The sequence below is a fragment of the Meles meles genome, chromosome 5, assembly GCF_922984935.1.
Source record: "Meles meles chromosome 5, mMelMel3.1 paternal haplotype, whole genome shotgun sequence".
Classification (NCBI taxonomy): Eukaryota; Metazoa; Chordata; class Mammalia; order Carnivora; family Mustelidae; genus Meles; species Meles meles.
This window is the reverse complement of record NC_060070.1, coordinates 69,477,279-69,499,429: the sequence shown is the minus strand read 5'-3', so window position 1 is coordinate 69,499,429 and position 22,151 is coordinate 69,477,279. Positions and strand designations below refer to the sequence as shown.

General features: G+C 37.6%; 1 protein-coding gene across 1 annotated transcript in view; it reads left to right on the top strand.

The window, feature by feature from the left end:
* Nucleotides 1-22,151, top strand: part of EYA4 (EYA transcriptional coactivator and phosphatase 4) — a 275,490-nt gene that overhangs the window by 28,297 nt on the left and 225,042 nt on the right. The window contains exon 2 of the mRNA XM_046006790.1: nucleotides 1,366-1,465. Coding sequence (XP_045862746.1) covers nucleotides 1,433-1,465 — 33 coding nt within the window. The 5' untranslated portion in view covers nucleotides 1,366-1,432. The remainder of the gene's footprint in view (nucleotides 1-1,365; nucleotides 1,466-22,151) is intronic.

The window sequence follows — 22,151 nt, the reverse complement described above, 5'->3', positions numbered from 1 at the left end:
GTTTGTAAAATGGAGCAAAACACCTGTGTATATTGCATTTCAGTAAACTGGGGAAATAAACTGAGTTGTTTCTGCAGAACACTTATTGGAATATCTATCTTTCACTTAAGTTATATCTTCAGAGAAGTTTGATGTCACTAAATAGTCCTTGAGTGTAGCAGTTTATATCTAATGATGTCCATGAGAAACACCATTTTTTACATTTTAAAAATTTCTATTCTTCTTATTTTTAAAATTAGGATTTGAAGGGCCACAAATGCATCATCACTATTTTAAATGGCATTATATTTATTTATGAGTTTGAGCATTGTTTTGTGATGATGGACCATTTTCCTGTAGGGGTGTGTGAGCGTTTCTGTTTGCATTTAAGAGTTCTTCATATGTTAAAGATATTAGCCAGTCTGTTATCCAGGTAGTGAGGAGAAAATGCCACTAAAGGAGATGATCCACCACAGTGCCCTCTGGGAGGATGGAGGAAGGACTCCTGAGGTGGGCAGGTGTTAGTCTTAGCAGTCTTAGTCAGTCTTATTGTGTTTGATATTTGTACAGATATTTCTTTTTATATTTTCACTTTTAATGTTTATGATTTTTTTTTTTGTCATAGGTGTGAGGGGATTCAAGAGGCTGTTTGGCTTTTTTGTTTTGTATTTTATTATTTCTGTTATAAAATCATTCTCCATCTGGGTACTGAAAGAAATTATGCCTATTTTTCTTAGAACTATTTTACACTTCAGTTTGCCTGGAAGCTTTTAAATATATGGTATGGAGTAAAGATGAACTTTTTTGAATAATTAACTGATTGTCTCACTAAGGTTAATTAATAATTGTCCTTCCCATGTATGTCTATAATGCCTTCTTTATTGTAACAGTGTTATTTTTAATCTATATTTAAAATTGAGCATGTATTTTATGATGCTTTATTCTTCAAAACTGGATAATGATCATTTGGTAATTTAGACAAATTTTCCTTTATAGCAAGCTGTCATATTAAGATACATACTGTATTTTCTTAATTCATACACTTCAGAAAGTGAACAATTGATACAGACTCTTAATTTTTAATCTGCCCGTAGCTTAATGACCGATCTCTTTCAGCGAAACAGTATTCTAAGTGTTTATTAGAGACTGTGTCTCCAAAATTGTCCTGAGTAGCTGTTCACATATTCCCATTTTACCATGGAGTGATTTTCAAGGTCATTAAGTCTGTAAGATACGGATAATATTAATGAGTATTGTTCTTTGAAAATAATGCTCCTGTGGATTATCCATTATCGCATAAATCATAGTGTGCTTTGGTAATTTGCAAATAAATGAAAAAAGATAATCTTTTCATTATTCCTCTTTGTTTCTATCTTTTTGTTTTAGATAATCCACTTTTTAATTGAAGGAAGCTGCTTCTATTTGGAGGTGGCTGGAGAAGTGAGAAAACCACATGGAAGACTCCCAGGACTTAAATGAGCAATCAGTAAGTCTCACTCAGTCTCTGGTTTGCTGAAAAAAGTTGTGGCAAAACCACTCAAAATCATACTAAAAGCATAATATTATAAAAATCAAAGAGTTTTGTAAAATATATATATATGTAAGTTGAATTTTGAATCTCTTCCAAGGCTATAAAACAAACCTTTGGAAATAATATTCCATTCCTGCTTAATGATGTCACATTTTGAGGTCTCTGTCGATTGTCTGTCTGTTTGGAAAGCTAGTGGCAGAAAGACTAGGGCATTTAAATCATGCCAAGTGTTTTCAACAATCTATACAATTTTGCACACCGTATTTATTTCATTTTATTCCAGAAATGCTTAGATAGTGCATATAGTGTTGAATGTCAGAGGCATAACAGGAGAAGGTGTGTTACCAGCGTACCTCTTGTTCGTTTTGAGGATGGCAGCCACAGTCCTCCTGTGCTTTCTCGGACTGCCTTAGTTCTTTGCAGAGTGAAGAATGCACAAGATTGGTGGCAGTCACTCTGAGATTCTGCTTTCTCAAAGGGAAAGAGTTTACGTGGCCTTTGCTTCTACCTCACTATTTGTGTCTCCGTGGCACTGATGCGTTAGTGTGTGGAACAGAAGTCGGGGGAAGTCTTCCCTCACACGCCTATGCTACTGCCAACTGTGGCTCAAGCTGTTCCTCCCACAGACCACTAGCCATGTCACAAGTGAGGAGACATGGGAACCCACCAAGTGTGTATTATGCAGATTGGTCTTGTTCTTTAATATCTTGTATGATCACGACTTGATTTTAGAGTCTCATGTTTCTATGAAGCAGCAGAAGAGAGTGCATTTGTGTATCATCATGTGGTTCTAGAAAATACTTCTATGACGAGCTTGGTTTTGAAATACAGATAGATCTATGTTCTGGTGAATTATGTGCCACTTTCAAGTTAATTTGTTTCTAAAAATATCTCATTTAAAAGAAAAGGTGAGGGGCACCTGGGTGGCACAGTGGGTTAAAGCCTCTGCTTTCGGCTCAGGTCAGGATCCCAGGGTCCTGGGATCGAGACTGGCATCTGGCTCTCTGCTCAGTGGGGAGCCTGCTTCCCTTCCTCTCTCTCTGGCTGCCTCTCTGCCTACCTGTGATCTCATCTGTCAAATAAATAAATAAAATCTTAAAAAAAAAAAAGAAAAGGTGATAACCAAGTCTTTAATTTACAAGCAGACGCAACCATTGTGTAATTTCACGGTATATTATCTTAAATAAAGTAAAATTATTTAATTTTACATGGCATCACAATGCAATGAAAAAAATACAAAACCATAAAAGTTTTAAAAAGGTCTGTCAAATTAAGATATTATTCTTCAAAAATTTCCTGACTAGACAAATAGCAGTTAGAAGGCAGGGGCTTCCAAGTAGTTATTTTTTTAAATGCTGGTTATCGAAGTGTGGACTCCAACATAATGGATGATAGCACGATGTCACCCACGCCATTGCTCGTTTATGGATTTATGGATCCCAGTGGTGTCAGAGGTCTGTAAACGAGACCATGTACATACCTGAGTGAATAATGTCATTTTAGTGGTGCTGCTTCAGGAGAGGGCCACTGTTGATCTGTACTTAGTTCTGACACACTGAGGGTTACTTAAAGGTTTGTGCACGTGTGTGTGTGTGTGTGTGTGTGTGTGTGTGACAGAGAGAGAGAGAGAGAGAGAGAGAGAGATTGACCAACTGTCCCTATTTTCCTGAGACCCTGGGATAGACCGGGACATGAAACTTTCAGAGCTAATGCAGGTGCAGTCCCGGCAGACGGGGATGGCAGACCTAACTGTGTGTGTATCCTCAAGAAGGAATGTTTATTTTCAATGTAGTGTAGGTGAAAGGGAATAAGTTTTTATGTTTAACATTAGAATGAGGTTATTATGCAAGATGCTTCATACGACCTTTTACAAAGTGAAACCCAGCATTTGTAAATCATAGTTTCCTCTGGCGTTATTTTAGGACTATGGAGCTCAACATTTAAAAACAAAATTTTTTTTTTTAAGTTCTTGGTGTTGCTAGTGTACAGCCAGGTTTGAAAATCAGAAATCTGGTGTGGTTTTCTGGCTTCTTGGCTCAAACTTTGCTACTGTATTTGTGGTGAGTATGGTGATTTTGAGATAAAGAAAGAATGCTCTCCACTCCCACCCCCCCCCCCGCCCACTTCCCACCTCCCCCCCACACTTTACATGGAACTCTCCACCCGAGGGGTATCATCTGGTCAGAGTCAAATGGGGAGCTCCTGCTCTGTGGAGTGGTTTGATAGGCCATCAAAGAGTGGGCACTTTTGGGTTAAAACACAGGAAACTTGAAGTTTGTGTCAAGTGTTGATGACTTAAGGGTTTTGGTTTTATAAAGATTGTAAAGCCTTTCTCCCTCAGCATCCTCAGACTTGGAAGAACAGACATGTGCAGAGGGACCCTTGGGACTGTTAATGACATGCCCATGATGCCATGGCTAGTAAACTGCTGAGTTGGGACTTCACACAGGTCTTCTGACTCCAAGTCCAAAGCTCTTTCCCGAACATCAGCACGACTTATGCTTTTGGGGTTTTCTTATTTTGACATTCATCATTACAAGAAATGTCAAAAAATTGAATCAACCCCTTTAGATTGAAATGATTTCTATTTGAGTGAAATCTTTAAATAACATTAAATTTTATAGAGTATGTTTCAAACATTTTGAAAAACGATACATAGTCTTTATTAAGATACAGAAAAATAGAGTAGAATGAAAAGAAAATTCATTATAAGATGAAAGGAAATTTGCTCAGATCACAGAAGAACTTCTTCTTTAGGCATAGACATAACAGTGGGTACCAGTTATTGCACATATAGACTGAGTCTAGCATTTCCATATTTTCTTTCCATGGAATCGTCTTGTGATGTAATTGTTATGGTCACCGCTTTACAGGTGGAGAAACTATGGCTTGGAGAGTGTTAGGGTCACTCGGCTGTTAAGTAGCAGAGATTAGATCTGAACCCATGTTTATCTGGTCCTAAAGTGTATAATGGATTTTGCAGACACAGCATAGTATAGTGGGTAAAGACTTGAGCTTGAAATCAGAAATCCCTGACACTTCAATACTCTGTAACCATAAGGGAATTACTTAAACTCTTCTTCATGTGTAGCGTGGGGAGGATAATAAAAAGAAGTTATATGAAAGGCTTAACATATGCCCCGCTTAAAGTAGAAATGTGGTAAATGTTAGCTGTTATTACAATTACCTGACATATTCAGAGGGTCTTTCAAGAGTATGCATTCATTCTTGCATATCCAATTACCTTCTGGCGACAGCCCTGCCTGGAGGTGCATAGGTTTAAAAACTCAGCATATGACAACTGAGCTCACAAGCTCTCCTCTCCCAACTTTTCTACCCCTCTTTTTTGTTCTGGTTCTTCTCATCTCCGAGGATGGCATCCTCAGCCATGCGGTGGGTTAAGTCAGAAAGCAGGGACTCATCCTACTCTCCTCATCTCCATTTCAAACTCTTGTCTCATCTTAATTTTTAATAACTCTCAAATAATTAGAAGTTCACTCTGCTACAGCTCTCATTTGGATCTCTATTTTATCTCCTGACTGTCTTTTTCGGCTTTCAGTTGCTTCTAGACTGGTCTTTCTGAAGTACATACCCGATCATGTTGCTGTTCTATTTAACATCCTTCACAGGCCCTTTCTTGCCCATAAGAGAAAGTCCCAAGCATTCAGTGAAGCTTACCTCTATCTCTCTGGTATTCTTTCTGGCTTCTTTTGGTTCCCGGAATCTTACAGGTCCTCTGAGGTTTCTTTGTCTTTGCTAGTGCTGTAGCCTCTTCCCAGATGGGCCTCTGCTCCACGCAGGTAACTAGTTGATCTGGAAGACTCCCTGTGGGTTTCCTTCCCTCAGAGACAGCCTCTTTCTTCCCCAGGCTGTCAGGAGCCTCTACCATGTGCTGCCAATGGCATTTACCTCCATCCCGGGGCTTACCCCACAGAACTGAAATCTTATCTGTTTATTTACCTCTCTGCTGGATTATAAACTACTTAAGAGTCATAGCGAGTCTTGCTCATCTTGTATCCTTGCTTCTTAGCACAATTCTTGCTGTCATTTAATGAATGTTTTCTTCAAAAGCTTTTATATACTGTTACATACTAAGGTATGTTATTGAATAGCCTGATGAATTTTAGAAAGCCAAAATGTTATTCTCAAAATGGATTACTGACTCATGATTTCATGTTTCACTTACATTTAAAAAAAAATTACACATAACATATAATACACACTTAACAGCATGTAATCAAAACAAAGTGTGGTTCTTAATTCTTTTTTTTTTTTTTGCATTATATATTATATCTGGATCTTAACTTTGCAGTCTGGCTGAGAACATCTAGGGAATTTTAGGAGGCCACCAATTAAAGTAAGGTTTAGTTTTCATATTTGTCTGAAATTCTATATTAGAACTTTCTAATTATTTAGAAACAGTTTTATATCCAGTTATAGCTGACGGATTTTTAACTGTCATTAATAGAAATAAATCTGAATCTAGATTATGCATAGCAGTAACTATACTAATAATCAGAAGTTCCTTTGATACTGTGAAATATGTTATATTCCCTATATTCAAATAATGACTGAGCAATATATATTATTTTTATAGCTTCTATGCTGTCTTTACACATTGAGATATATTGAGGTCCTATTTGAATGATGGGCCATAGACTTTTTTCCTCATCTTATTCATTCATATCAAAGTGAGAGGGGGTATTGCCTAAATTTATCATCAAGCTAGAAGTTTGGGGAAAAAAATATTGCTTGTAAAGCGTTAATGATTACCAAGTAGACTGAGGGAGAATAAAGTTTTTACTGTAGGGTGGCCTGACTGTTCCTACATATATCAACATTGTTACTCTTAACTTGAAGCACTTAACTCGTTATTGATGACGTATTTCCGTTAGAGAGGTCTAAATTCACATCCATTAGATCCATTTTATATATATGTTACAGCAGTGTTTTTAGAAGTTTATGTATATTTTTAGATACTAAAAGTATTTATTTTTTGCATCAAACTTATGAACTTAATAATGCAAATTAAAATTCTAGAGTTAGTTTAAGAAATTAATCTCTTTTCTGTCTTGGTTTGTTTCCCTTAGAATCCTAAATGACTTTACCTTATTCCCCAGCTTTTTGTTCTTAGAGAGTCTATGGATCATTTTTGATTATAGCCACTAGCCCATCTTTAAAAACCTGTGCTCTTTACTGAGTGTTTTGGACAGTTTCTAACTGTCTTATGGAATGGATATGCCAGCCAAATTACCCTTTAGATGTACAGCTTCAGAATCACCAATTTGTCAATGCTTCAACACCTGCTATAAAATAATTATTTTTATTATCTTCAATTTAAATTGATTTTTCATTTTTGATAACGTGGCATTATCCAAATCCTGGAATCCCATTATTTTATTGCTTTTTTTCTTAGATACTCTAAATCAATTTGAGCATCATCATGTAATATATTTTATTCTGATCTAACCAAAATTAGATTATTTTTGCGGCTGCAAATCTGTTAGGAAGAACTCAACCTTTAAACTAGTCAGAAGAATCATGTTCACAACAGGTATTTTTTGCACCACCCAGTTGGACAGTATGTTTCAGAGTTCATTGGAATTTTGGCTAAAGGTAAATTACTTTCAAAACTGTTATAACTCCCAATTGCCAGTGATATCTTTACTTTGCAATTATATAATAGAGTACCTAAAAAGTAGGTACAGTAAATTTAATTTTTAATTTTTATTAGTCACTAAGGCTTACTCTTTCATTTTGCACAATTTTCTAACTCTGAATCTCTTTGTTTTTGCATGTGTTGTTAAGGATTCATAAAAAGATTCCATGAATCATCTTTTATGACCTTCTAAAATTATGACTAAATTTTATTAAAACCTCTCTACAAATTTTAGAATACACTTGTAGACAGGGAGAGCCCCACATTGTACAGAATTTGGATTGTGATTGTATACCATTTGCTGTAATCTGGAGAGTAAATGTTAGGCTTTTCTTCTGTTACCTGTGATCAGTTGGTAGCAGCTGTCCCTGTTGAGAAGGATCCTAAAGCTTCCTCCTGGCTCAGTGGAAGAGAAACATTATGATCTTAGTGCAACCTGCCATGGACTTGGTCAGGAGGGGGAGTGGCAGAGAGCCTCACACCTGCTGATCTGGGCGGATAGTTGTCAGCAGCTCTGAGCACTTGGCTTGGAGAGTATAGATGCAAATAAGAACCATAATACCTTCAGGTACCAAAAGTCTCTTATCTGAATTTGCAACTTACATATGGTCTTTTGATTGTCCAATAATTCTGTCTTAACAATTAAAATGAAAACTGTTTATAATATAAATGTAATCTATTTCTTTCATGCTTTAATAATTCTGAGAAATGGGAAAATTAATGTAACTTTTGCTGTAAGGTATACAGCAAATGGAAAATGTTGGCTGATGAAAAGAGCTTGCATTCCTTGATAGTGCTTTATGTGACTCATCCCATTAAACTGCCCCACAGGGCAGGCTGAAGCTGATCTTGGAGATCTTATTCAGGGTTGTGACAGCTAGAATGTTGCACTGACGGACGTGGGCTTACGTAGTCCCCTTCCAGAAGCTATACTGGTAAATGTATTATCTTACCTGCTTTGATCAACTTAAATGGTTTTCAGACCCTTCAATACACTTGATGTCTTTAAGTACGCATTAAAACTCAACTTGATCTCAGCTTATTCAAATAAAGAGCAAATGTTTAAATATCCTGGATCTTGGTGATAAATAGTAGTTATTCTCCTATCATTACAAACCCACTGTATAAATTTCATTACTAAATATTTTGAGCGGACAATCATAAGATAGCAGAATGTATGGAAATTGAATGATAATTCAACAAATTCAGTTAAAGAAATATTTAAAGTGTCCTTGTTCTCTTTCAGGAACTTTGTTAAACTGAGGATTAAAAGATAAATATAACACCATTTCTGTCCTCCCCCAATTTTTGTTTCATATAAGACTATAAGGTGTTATGTCAACTTCTAAAGTTATTTTATTTTCTAGAAGATTTTATTTATTTGACGGAGATCACAAGTAGGTGGTGGGGGGGGGGGCGGACAGGTTCCCTGCCGAGCAGAGAGCCTGATGTGGGGCTTGATCCGAGGACCCTGGGATCATGATCTGAGCCAAAGGCAGAGGTCTAACCCACTGAGTCACCCAGGTGCCCCTATTTTATTTTATTTTTGTTAAAAGATTTATTTATTTGAGACAGAGAGCATGCATGTGGGCGTGCAAGTATGGGGAAGACAGAGGGAGAGACTTTTTAAGCAATCTCCATGCTGAGCTCTGAACCTGGTATGGGTCTCGATCTCACAACCCAAGCTGAAACCAAGAGTCAGACGCTAAACTGACTGAGCCACCCAGCCCCGTGAGTTCTAAAGTTATCTTAAAATGAGTTTTGGACAGTGGCAACTGATTTCTTCAGTGAATATTTGTGAAGAAGTGCTATATTTGAAGCATGGTGTTAGACGTTAGTAATCCATGGTGGACAAAATGGACAAATACTATTATTTCCATGGAGTTTATATTCTAGTTGGGGGAGATGAACAGTAAATACGTAGAGTATGTTGGATGATAATAAGTGTAAGGAGGAAAACCAGGTAAAGTAGTGAGGAGGATAGGAAATTCTACCCAAGGCAGGTGGGAAGGGAAGGCTGCAGTTTTCGGAAGAGGAGTCAGGATCTTACTGAGAAAATGGCATTTGTGCAAAGACTTGGGGAAGGTGAAGGAGTGAGGCCTATGCGTATCTGGGGAAAGTGGGCTTAGTTAGAGAAGATAGCAACTATGAAACTGACGTAGCGGCACAGCTCATATGTTCAAAGGATAGAAAGAGGCCAGTATTGGTGGCTGTGGTGGAGAAAACAAGGTGGAGATGAGAAGTAATCAGGTTGGAAGTGTGAAGTGGAGGAGTACAGAGTATGTGGGGGTTTGGGGGCCATTTTAAGAGCTTTGGCTTTAGCCTCAGCGACTTGGGAAGCAGTTGAAGGGTTTTGAGCTTAGGAGCGACATAATGTGACTTAAGTTTTTAAAAAATCACCTTGCTGCTATATTAAAAATGAGTTAGGATGGCAAGAGTAGAAACTGGGCTGTTGCAGTACCCAGATGTGAAATGGACAAGGTAGCAGTGGGGGGGGGGGGGGGTGGGTGCGAAGTGACTAGATTCAGGATATGTTTTAAAGGTGGAGCCAGAGAACTTGCTGATGGGTTGGGTGTCAGTCGTGAGAGAAAGGAGTCAAAGATGGCTTCAAGGTTTTCATCTTGAGCAGTGGGAAGGATGGCATGGCATTTATTGAGAAAGGTTAACTTATAAGGAACACATTAAGGGTGGAGATCCGGGAGTTCAGTTTTAGACATGGGAGCAGAGACATTATTGTGTTTTCACCAATGCTGTTTCATACTCCTCTTTTCTGGTGCATTGGGAAGTACATTTTCTAGCCTCCTTGCATTTAGATAGGACAATAGGACTAGTTTTGGCAAATGAAATGCAAAGGGAAGTGCTGAACATATCATTTCCAGGTGGAAGCAGTGGGAGGCTGCTGCGTAATTCTTTGGTCCATATGTTCTTCTAACATGAAGAATGAAGAGGAGGCTTCAGGTCAAGATGATGGAAACCTAAGATTGAATGATGCTGGATAGCTGAGAGACTGTGTGGAGGACAGATTTCTGGGAGAGTATTAAGCAACTGAGTTCAAAGGGACATATTAAGTTTGACCCGATATTAGACATATGAGTAGAAATGTTAGGAAGTCAGTTAGATGTAACCATTTGGAACTCAGGAGAGAAGGTTGGACTCAAAATATAAATTTGGAAAGCTTCAGTATATCCGCACTACTTAAAGAAAGAATATTGGTTGAGATCACCGAGAGAGTAAGCCTAGATAGAGATAAATTAAAAGGACTGAATTCTGGGGCACACACATTTAGAGGTTAAGGAGACAACAGTTTACTTAAGGTGGTTGCTTGATCCTACTACCATAATACCTATACTTAATTATGCCATACTGTACGTTACCATAATCAGTAAGTTTTATTTCGATATGCTTTCTTCCAAATTTTCCAAAAATCACATATTATATCTCCATTACTGGTTATTGGGTTGGACTCTCTCAAGGAAGCGATACAACTAAATATGTACTGAGATGTTATTCACTTCTCTGCATTTCGATCCAGATAACAAAGCCATAAATATTTAGAAATCAGTCAACAAATATTTATTGTTTTCTGATTGCTGTGTTTGTAGATATGAGGTTTCTAGGCATTACAAATTAGCAAAGAATTGACCTTCCTCAGGGTTTCTCAGTTTCGGCATTATCGACAGTTTGGACCAGATGGTTCTTTGTAGTGGGGGCCTGTCCTGTGCCTTCTATAATGTACAGAAGCATTTCTGGTATCTATCCACTAGGTGTCAGTAGCATTCATTTCCCTCCCCCACTTTCTTTTGTGACAATCAAAAATGGCTATAGATGAGGACAGAGGTCTTCTGGGTGGAGGCAAGAATCACTGGTCTTTGTTATGTCTGCTTTCAGTGAGCTATTTGCTTATGTATGTATTCCCTACAAAATATTTGAGGAGGTTTATCTGAACATTTACTGTGATATGCTATACTAAATTGTGGAGGGAACTGGAATGAAAAGGCAAACACAGCCTCATATAGGATTTAGGTAAGAAAGCAAAACAATATTGCCAAGTTAGCAGTGAAGAATAATAAGTACTATGCAGCTTAAGAAAGGTCAAGAAAAGAGTTTTAGGTAGGCTAAATCATACCTTAACTGGATCTTGAAAGATGAGAAAATTGGACACAAGAAGGTCTATCCTGGCCTGGCAGATAGTCGGAGTGAAGACTAAGAAGTACAAAATAGAAGACAGTAAGTTCTGTACAAAAAATGCGGATGAATTAGATTTTCTGAATCAAAGCTTTGTGGGAATGGAGGTGGAGGGTGGTGGGAAAACCAGCTGAGAAATCCTGAGACCAGACTGAAAAAATCTTTGAAGTCAAGGTTAGATATTTACATGTTGCTTCGTGTCTAGCATGATGTTTGTCACTACATGAATTATAGAGATGTGTAAGATACAGTGTTGTCTTTTGGGACTTTTATCTTGGACATAATGGAAAGTTACATAATTTTTGAGCATTAGAGTAATATTTTTAAAATGATGTTTTAGGAAAATTAATCAGATGGTGGGAAGATTAGTCAAGGTGTGAAACTGGGCATGGAAGATGGTTTGGGAGATCTTGAAGCAGTTGACATGTGAGCTGAAAAGGGCATAAAACAGGTGAACAGACTTTTTTGTAAAAGGCAGGACAAGAAATAATTTGGGGTTTTCTGGCCATAAGGTCTCCATACAGCTTACTTACTTCTACTAGTGGAGTGTGAGAGCAGCCATAAACAATGCATACATGGATGGCCATGTCTGTGTTCTAATAAAACTTTATTTACATCAGCATGTGGCAGGCTGTGGCCATACTTGACCAGCTTCTCATGTAAATTAATGATGTGACAGTGGAAAGAAAGCAAGGAGAGAATCAAGGAAGAGAACTTGAAGAGAAAGTTTTGCTGAACTTGGTAGCCATTCAAACAGAGTGAGTAGGAGGAATTGTGAATGGTAGATGTGGAGAAGGAAAAGGCAAGGATTATCCTGGAGTTTCAAGGTGAAGGGATACTAGTACGAAGGTGCAAGAGTAAGTGTCAGTGACTTAAGAAAAGAGAAAGATGTGTTTGAATTTAGAACTGTAGAGAACGTGTCAAACAAGCAGCTGGTGAATCTCTGTTGCACATGGAAGAGATGTCTGGGCTGACCATGTTGAGCAAAACAGTATCTTTCTTGAGGCTCTGTATATAGGAGGAAATGATGTCTAGTTTATGTATATAAACCCGGGAGAATACCATGTTTCTGAGGTGGAAAGAGGAAGATGGATCAGGAGAGAAGAGATAGGGTAACAGAGGGAAGATCAGGATAAAACTGTTTTCAGAGCTAAGAACCAAGACAGTTTTCAGGAGGAACTGGTCATCACTATCTGACATTTCGAGAGGTCAAACAGAATGGGGACTGAGAAAAAGGCTGCCTCATTAGTTGACTAGAAGGTCATTGGTGGCACTTTGGAAAGCAGTCTCACTTGAGTTGTGGTAAGAAGAGACATCTCGGAGGCTCAGTACAGAGAAGAGGAGGAAGTAAGAGGAAGCTTGTGTGTTTAAAGAGAAACAGAACAGTGATTGAAGGGAGCACTTCTTTCAAACAAGAGGAGGCTTGTGTGTGGTTGATGACAGGGGAGAAATGCACAGTGGGCTCCCGTTGTTGCAGAGGTGATAACGCGGCTAAGTAGAGGTCAGAATGAAGAAGATAACATTGGGATGAGGGAGGGATAGCACACTCTGACTCTGAAAATGGTAGGGAATGCCTGTAGTTTTGAATATTTCAGGGTGCTCTCCTTTGTTGGCATTCATTTTTTTTTTTTTAGTAACAGGAGGGAAGTACATTTGCTCAGACAAGATCAGGAAATGGATGGAAGCATGGTAGGATTAAATACTTAAGTGGTATAAAAAAAGATTAGCAATAGCTATTACTTTAAAAAATGATAGAGGATCTCTTAGATCTCAATACACAGATTGTTGAGAGTTATTTTCAGTTTTCTTTAGCAAAGTGTATCACATTAACTAGGACTAAAGACCTTGTGTTAGCATTGGAAGTTTATTTTTTTTTTTACATTGAAACCTGATTACAAAGAGACAAGAGAAAACAAACACTTTTGTGGTTAATGAAAATGCCTCTCATCTCTGGAAGAAATTGTTTGCTGTGTTTTCTTTGGATATCAGTATTTCCAGTGAAAAGAAGAGCCTATTATTTAGATGTGATCATGTCAAATTTGACAAGAGTCAGACTGAAAAAGTACTTGTCTCCAAGTACATGAAATTCTATCGTTTCATATCTTCTTGGGTTGAGGATTGATTTCTCTGCGCAGACTTCTGTAGAATGTAAATATTCCTACAAGAGTTAGTATGTGGGGCGCCTGGGTGGCTCAGCGGGTTAAGCCTCTGCCTTCAGCTCAGGTCATGATCTCAGGGTCCTGGGATCGAGTCCCTGCATGGGGCTCTCTGCTCAGCAGGGAGCCTACTTCCTCCTGTCTCTCTACCTGCCTCTCTGCCTACTTGTGATCTCTCTCTCTGTCAAATAAATAAATAAAATCTTAAAAAAAAAAAAAGAGTTAGTATGTAAAGTTCACATCAGCTCTCTTGGCAGGAACCAGGATAGCAGGGTAGAAGGTCTGCAAAACAACAAACAAGAGTTAAAAAGGAAGGACAAACATTGACTACTTACTTTCCTTAGCTTCCGTTATTTTGCCCAAAGTGCTACAGTGGACACACAAGGTCAGTGAATTGTAACTGGATTGTGAACTCCAGATGCTCAACAGCTAATACTTACGTAGTCCTCGCTTGGGCTTTCTAAGTGCTTTATGTATATTAACTCAATTAACTCTCTTGCTGAGGTGGGCACTATTATTATCCACCAGTTTATAGGGGAGGGGTCACCCAGCTCGCAGGTGAGGGGGGGCAGGATTTTAACTGGGCAGTCTGGCTCCTGAGCCTGCAATATAAACTGTGTGGTGGGAAAATGCTCTATATTTTTTAATCTTACACCCTGACCCTTGCCCTCAACAACAAGAAAATTTTAAAATTTTGTTAAGTTTTCATACATAAGAAGAAAAAAATTTTGGCCTGTGTCCTTTTTTTTTTTTTTAACTAACATCTTTCTTTAATTCAGAAGTCTGTCACAGCAGAAATAATTTGAAGGGGTAGACTGAAGACGATAACATAGATGGTATTTATTTTTCAATCTACTGATTTAAAAAGGGGCTGTGACAACCTTGTATGGTGACAGGTGGTAACTAGACTTATTGTGGTGACTTTTTCATAATGCAGATAAATATCAAATCACTGTGTTATATACCTGAAGCAAACATAATATTGTATGTCAGTTATTTTTCATTAAAAAATGGCTTAGGTGGATTTAGGGGTCTCTGCTGATTTTTTTATATGAGGATCTGTAGGAAGATCAAAAGTACACTCGCATTTCTCTTGCATTAAGTGTCCTGCCCGCACTATCTCCGTTTCATATTAACATGCTTGATAGGGAAGACTGAGGGCTTGTTCTACAAGTGGTGGGAACTTTAGAGGTTACACTGGTCGAATCCTTTATTGTACAGATGCAAAAGTGAAGACCAAGAAGCTCGAGCACCTTATCAAGCCAAAGCCATCACAGCAGCACTGTGTTGCAAAATGAGAATTTTTGGTTTGTTTCAACCTCAACACTAAAATTTGCATATTTCCCTATACAGCTTCTTACCATGTTGAAATTGAAGTCTGCCCCCTGAAAACTGCAGTTGAATTATTGCTTTATTTAGAGGCTGAGGAAATAATTGCCTTCCTTTGAGCCTGTATTGAAGTTGGTAGAGGGGTGTCATTTAAGAAAGCTCAAGCAAAGGTGTGAAACACTTTATTTTGCATGTTTGTTTTTCTCCTACTTATTATTTACTGCTCAATCAGCATTAACAGAAGAAAAATAATTTGGCTGCGAAGTTACTTTAGCATAGGATTTCAAAGGACCTTATTAGAGAGAGATGTAATTTCATCCTCTGGGCCTTTTATATAACAGAGTGCATATTTGGGTTACTTCCTTTTGACCCGGAATTAAACAGTAGATTAAAGTTGTACACAGGAAGTTAAAATATTTGTTCAACAAACTTTGAAAAATGTATTGTGGTTGTTTTTCACATTACTGAAGATGTCTTTATACTTTATGGCTTTATACTTTATTTTAGCTAACTCTTGTCTACCTCAAAACTTTCTTATTCACCAGATTTATAAAATATAAAATAGGTATTGGGTAAGCAGCACATATGATCAGTGGCTTTTAAATGGGGAGCTTTGATAGGTCGATAGACATTATATCACTATATGTTTTTATATATTGCTTAACTGTATATAGCCATAGTTTAGTTATGGCATTCAGTAATGAAAAATACAGAGTAAATGTCACAGGTTGTAACAATGATTCGGACATCAGTACTAAGGGAAGTGAGCTTGAATGTCCATAAAGTAAAGTTAAAAGTAAGATAAAAAGGCTTCACAACTTTAGTTTTGAAAGCATTTGCGTAAGATGAAGAGACAAATATTGTCAAGGTATTATTAACTCTGTGTGGCCGTGCTGTGTATCTTTCATGTGACTCTTCCAGTCACCCCAAGACGGACTACTCCCTTTTTCAGTACTCCGATTCGTGTAATAATATCTGCACTGATCCATGCTTGCGGTGACCTCATTGTGAGATTGTGGACTCTTATTTTTTTTCCATGAAATTTAGTTTTCATTGACTGGGATCCCATATAGACTGATGTTTTTTTTATTTTTCTTTTTCTCATTTGGTTGGTTCAATATCTTAGATTTTGAAAATCATTCAGAATTAAAGAACTTGCATATTATCCTAGGAAAATAACTTGTGATTTGAAACCCTTTGTGAAAAAACAGAAGAGGCATTTAATATTTAAGTAACTTGTCATCAGTGCTCAGAGGTCTATCTGGAATGCTCATCAGCTGCACATTTGTATGGGACTTACCGTAGCGGTATCTGCTCACTTTGGGGTTGATTCAGACACATTCTGTTGTGCCTCAGTTAACTGTGTAGAAGTAGATCAGGAATCATTAATGATAATTTCAGGTTATGCATAATTATTTTAGAATGTTGGAGGAATTTGCTAGTCTTCAAGGGAGTAAACTCTACACTGAACATTTCTGGTTTAATAGGTTTAATATTTGGATACTAGACAGATTTTTTCCCTTCATCTGCTGTTTATTGCACTGTCATTGGAATTGTATGTAGGTTATTTTCATTTTTGAACCCTTAATGTCAAGCTTGAGATATAAAGGAATTAATGGAAGGACTTTGGGTTATTGGTATTTGTTACATGAACATGGGTTGATTGTTAATGTTGGAATCTTATTTGGAATTTGCTTTGCTGTTAGATTCGGTTAGGTTGAGTGTATCAACCTCTATGCAAGGAACTGGGGGGAAAGTGTACTCCCAGTGCCTGGTCTCTGTCTTTGTGACTCTGTCTCTGGGACAAGTCACAAATTTAGGAATTGAGAGAAAAGGAAGATTTTTATGTTGTTAAAATTTTTTTCAACTCTGAAACATTATTCTAAAATATCCTTTGATGTCTGGATGTGTATTAAAAAGCCCTTAGGAATTTAAGTATATTTATTTAAATAGTTTTGTCCTTCTTCAAACTGTTGCCCCTTTGGCAGATAAAGCTTGACTAGATCGCAGAGACCAGATTGTCTGACTCTATTATTTCATGGGTGTAATCAGAGTAAGCTAAGGACAAACAGCATTTCAAGAGGTTGTTCAGGATCCCATAGCTGGTTGGTGGTGGAACGATGATTCAAGCTAGGTTTTTAAGTCCCAGGCTGTGTTTCAGCATATTTGATTTTTTCATGTCCCAGAGCTTTCAGCTACAACATTGTTGAACTTTTGAGCATAGGGAACTTTTATTGGTGATTTTTTTTGACACACAGGAGAAACCTTTACTAAAAAGTTCAGACTGATTTGAGTCCACATGAATCCCTGCTGTATTCAATTTCCAGTATTTTATAATACATAGAAAATGGTTAGCCCCAGGATGTCTCATTCTCAATAAAATATATCAGGCTTTTTATACTAACCCCAACTATAGGACCCTATGGCACAGAAAGTGTGAACTAATTTTAGTTGTTTCTGGAGAAAAAGTCACTAGTAAAAAGGAAAATGATCTTGAGCAATGATATAAGCATTGCAATGAAAGTGACTGTGTCATATTCTGTATTGTCCACATCAAGACCTATTTGATTAAGCATGTTTTCTTTTCCATTTTTATTTCTTTAAGATTCAGAAATCATTATGTGCTCAGTGGCAGCAGTGGGTTTTCGAATGCTGGGTTCTGGCACACTTCCCAATTACCTTCACTCTCTTTTTCTTTCAAATTGGCTTAGGTTATTTACCCTAATTTGAAAGCATAAATTGTATTATAGACCACCAGAAATGCTTGTTCTGAGAGGAGGGGACACTCTGTAAATTAGGCAAACATTGATATTCGTGCTTCTTTAGTAGAATATGAAGAATAGAGGGTTAAGTAATATAAAAAGCTGTTCAGGATTTCTATTTACTAGTCAACAATTGTAGGAGACATTTTCAGTTGCCAACCAGTCATTTACCTCTTTTCGTCTTTGTAAGTGAATCTGATTTTGTTGAGGGCCACTCACTGTCCTAGATGTCTAATTGGTTGAAGCCAGATTTATGGTAATCTTAGTCTTCTCTGACAGGGATTGGTCTGCTCCTGGGCAAGTGACCCAAGGGACTTCTGGGAAAGATCTTATTTCACCTAAATAGAAAGACACAGCAAGGAGGACTCCTTTCTCTCATCTTGCATTGCTTACTCCTCTGGAGGCTGTTGTAGGAGAATGTGATGCGTTAGCCATTCTCTGACAATGAGGTGATAAGCCTAAGAATGAAAAGCCAAAATGCTAAAGATGGCCAAGCAGAAGGACAGAGAGAACTTATATCCTTGAGGAAATTATTGAGCTGCCAAGCCTGACACATCTTCCTTCCAGGCTGCTTGCTTGTGAGATAATTATATTTCTGAATTGAGTTATTTGGTTATATTTGTTAATCCTTGTGTGTGTGGTTTCAGCCCCTGGTGGAAAGGAAAGAAAAAATAGAAGTTTTAGTTCCTGATCTTAAGGATCACATAATCTCATGCTTCTCATAACTGATTTTTTAAGTGAGATAAGAATCTTTCGAAAACTAGAGATTGTCTTATTTAGTTTGTTTTAATTTTTAAGTTTCATCGAGGTATATTTTATCTATAGCAAACACTCTGTGTGAATGTGTAAGTGTGTATGTGAGGGTGTGTGTATTCTGAATGCAAATCCTTCATCAAATATGTACTTTGCAGGTTTTTTTTTCCAGTCTATGTCCTGAATTTTCATGGTCTTAGTTTGTTAATTTAAAAAAGAAAAAAACCCTTTTATTGACATTGCATTGAATCTGTGTATTATTTGAGGAGAATTGACATCTTAACAATGAATGCTGAGTCTTCTGACCCATTTATATGTCTTCTTTAACTGCTCTCACTGGTGTCTGACTTGTTTTCAGCATATAGGTCTTGCACAGCTAGTCAGATTCATGCCTTAATCTATCATATTTTTGATGCTATTGTGAAAGTTTTTTATTTCAATTTCTGATTGTTTATCTTTTATGTATGGAAATAGGTTGATCTTTGTATATGGATCTTTTCTTAAGCAACCTTGCTAAATAGTTGTTGGTTCTAATGTATTGGGTTTTCTATGAAGACAGTCATATTGTCTGCAAATAGTTTTACTTTTTTATTCCTGAATCAAAATGCCTTTTACTTTTCACCTCATTGCAGTGGCTAGGACCTCTAGTACAGTGTTGAATAGCAGCTGAGAAAGTAGACCCCACTTACCAGTCTTCACAGTAAGTTGAGGGTAGAGTCTAGGAGTCCATTGAAAATTGTAAATGAAACCTCATGGAAAGCTTGTGATTGATTTTGAAAAGTATCATTCCCATTTTGCATTCTCCTCTGCAATTATATCTTTATAGGTAAAAATATAAAGTAAAATTTTAAAATAGTTAATATTCTTGAGCACAGCCTCTCCTTAACCCTAAATGTAAGTGAAACTCATCCTCCAGGAAGAGGTGCTGTATTTAATCCTGTGGTTTTTGAGCATGTTTCTTAAACCCTAATTTGAGAAGCAAGGTAACATCATAAAATACAAGTCCTTGTAAACTATATCCTAAAAACTTGAGTGCAAGTTGCAGAACACTGTACTGAGTTATATGGTAGGCTGTGTATTAATTTGTTAATCTTAGGCCTCCACACCCAAATTGTAAGTTTCTTTAAGGCAGACCCATATCATCAGGGACTTACTCTCTATCAACCACAGCCTGTAGGATGCTGCCTTTTGCAGAATTTATAGAATGACAGTTTCATGAGTGCTTACTTGACTTTCATAGATAAAGATCACTGGAAATAAGTAAGAATGTGATTATACTAAAATTATTAGGATAAAAAACAGGTTAGAAGAAATAGAAGTGTATGAGTTTCGGGTCATGGTTGGATTGGAGGACAGGATGCTTCCTGAAATGGAAATGACTCTGTGTCTGTTATGACTGAGAAATGATCCAGAATGGTCTTTCTCATGATGGGATCTGTATACCCAGGTGTATGTAGGTATATTACTTGAGGGAGTGGGCCTCAAGTTCTTTATAAAAACTTTTAAAGTATTATATATTTGAGCAAACAATTTTGGGTCCTGCGAATGACCCATGACCTTATAACCAAGTATCTCTATGAAATTTTAGTCCAATGGTTTGTGATTTTAAATTATATTTTATTGGTGCCCACGGATCACACAAGTGTCAAAATTTATCTAGTTAACCTAATTACTTAAAATTTCTCAAATTAGACTCTGCAGATCATATTCTCAAAGGTCTTAGGGTCTGAGAAACACAGATTCTGTTCAGTGAGCCAGAATGGGGTGGATGAGACAATGGAGTGGTACCCCAGATGTCTGCAGCTTCAATACCTTCTATTCCTCTGAACCTTCCAGCTTTCCAAGGTCAGCAGGTCGGAGCTACTGTGCATAAGAGTCAGTCCACACAGCTGCCTGCTTTCCTGGATCTTTAGCATGGCTCTTAGATCAGGAGGACACTGTTCTCTCCCACACTGCTTTGCCTCACAGTGCCCACAACTTTTTTGAGTTACTGCTACCCTATTCCAAGGAACATAAGGCAGTTCCTGTGTCAGAAGATTTTAGTGTGAGTACAGTGAAATAATTGGGACTTTCTCTCACACAATCCAGTTTATAGAAATTCAGAAGTCATCCATAGTCACTGGCCATCTCTCCCTGGAGGTTTCTGTTTTGCTCCAGATTCCCATGGACTCTCTCTCTTTTGTATCTCCACATCTTCCCTAGGTATACTGAATTTCTCTTTGTCCACAGGTCCTCAAGTTCTCTCATTTCATTTTGTAGAAATTCAGCTTTGTCTTTGTCATGGCCTCAGCTTCTAATCTGTGATCAGAGAATTATGGTATTTTTAAATCCAAAAGTCCATGAAAAGATATCAAGGTTTTTACTTATTTAAAAAACATATGCCCTGAAAGTGAATGATACCATCTTTTATGAAACCATATCACCTGTAGCACTATTTTTTCTTTCTGTTCTAATCCACACATAAATATGCATATGGACTGAGCAGGGTCTATATAATGTATGTACATGCATTTCATAGAGGTTTTTTTTTTTCCATTTTTTGTATGTAAAATATGTGAGAAATAGGCAAATTCTCTGTTATCAAGAATCTCTCAGAGGGATGCCTGGGTGGCTCAGTCGGGTAGGTGTCCGCCTTCACTTTGGGTCATGATCCCAGGATTGTGGGATGGAGTCCCACATCGGGCTCCCTGCTCAGCGGGGAGTCTGCTTCTCTCTCTCTGCCTGCGGCTTCCCCTGCTTGTGCGCACGCGCTCGCTCTCTCTCTCTCTCTCTCTGCCAAATAAATAAATAACAGTCTTTAGAAATGTATTTTTTAAAAATAAGCTTTTTAAAAAAGAATGTCTCAGAAGTGTTTGATGATGGAATACTGTGGTTATAATTTATGAAAGAACAAGAAAAGGCAACAGTGTTTTAGGAGGGACACTGACTTAGGATTGGCAAAATGGTTCCTACTCCTCATCTCAGTCTTCCAGTTAACCTATCACTTTGCCTGTAGAACCTTGACTCCCCTGAGCCTCCTTCCTCACCTGTAACTTTTGTCCCTGCCTGCACCAAGGGGGGCAGAGTGAGACAGTGTTTTTTAAGCCATAAACTTTTCTGTAAATATAACTGTTATGGCATTGTGGGATCACCTTTATCATCATCATCATCTAAACTAGAAGGGACCTTTTTTCCCACAAAATATGCATTGGTAGGCTATTCACAAGCTAATCCTTGCAAGTGACTTACATGAACTTGAATTAGCAACTTGGGACCTAGACTATGCTTCCGTCCACTGGAGAATAAGAAGAGGATATTTTTGGTCACTTGCATTTTATATTGTCACTCAACACTGAAATAAACTGCCTCTTATTAAAAAAGAGGTCAATCTTGCCATTTAAAAAAGACTGCTCAACACTGTGTTGATTAAACATTTCTAAACTTTCTCGCTTATTTGAATATCCAGAGTAAATTTTTTTCTGCTCTTGTGTAATATAGCTAGACTCTGAAACAGTGTGAGTAAACATTTCTCATCCTCCACCAGATAGTAAGTATAATTCTATATATATTTAAAGGTTTGTAATGGTTTCAAAGTTAATATTTTAACATTTTTATCTTATTAAGACTTATTTTTTTTTGAGTGTTAAGTTCACAGCAAAATTGAGGGGAAAGTACAGTGATTTTCCACATACCGTCTACCCTGGCGTATGCATAACCTCCTTCCATCACAGGGTCGGTCCCTCCCCAGACGATACATTTCTTCCACTGATGAACCCACATCGGCACATCCGTAGTTCAGAGTCATTTTGATTCACTCT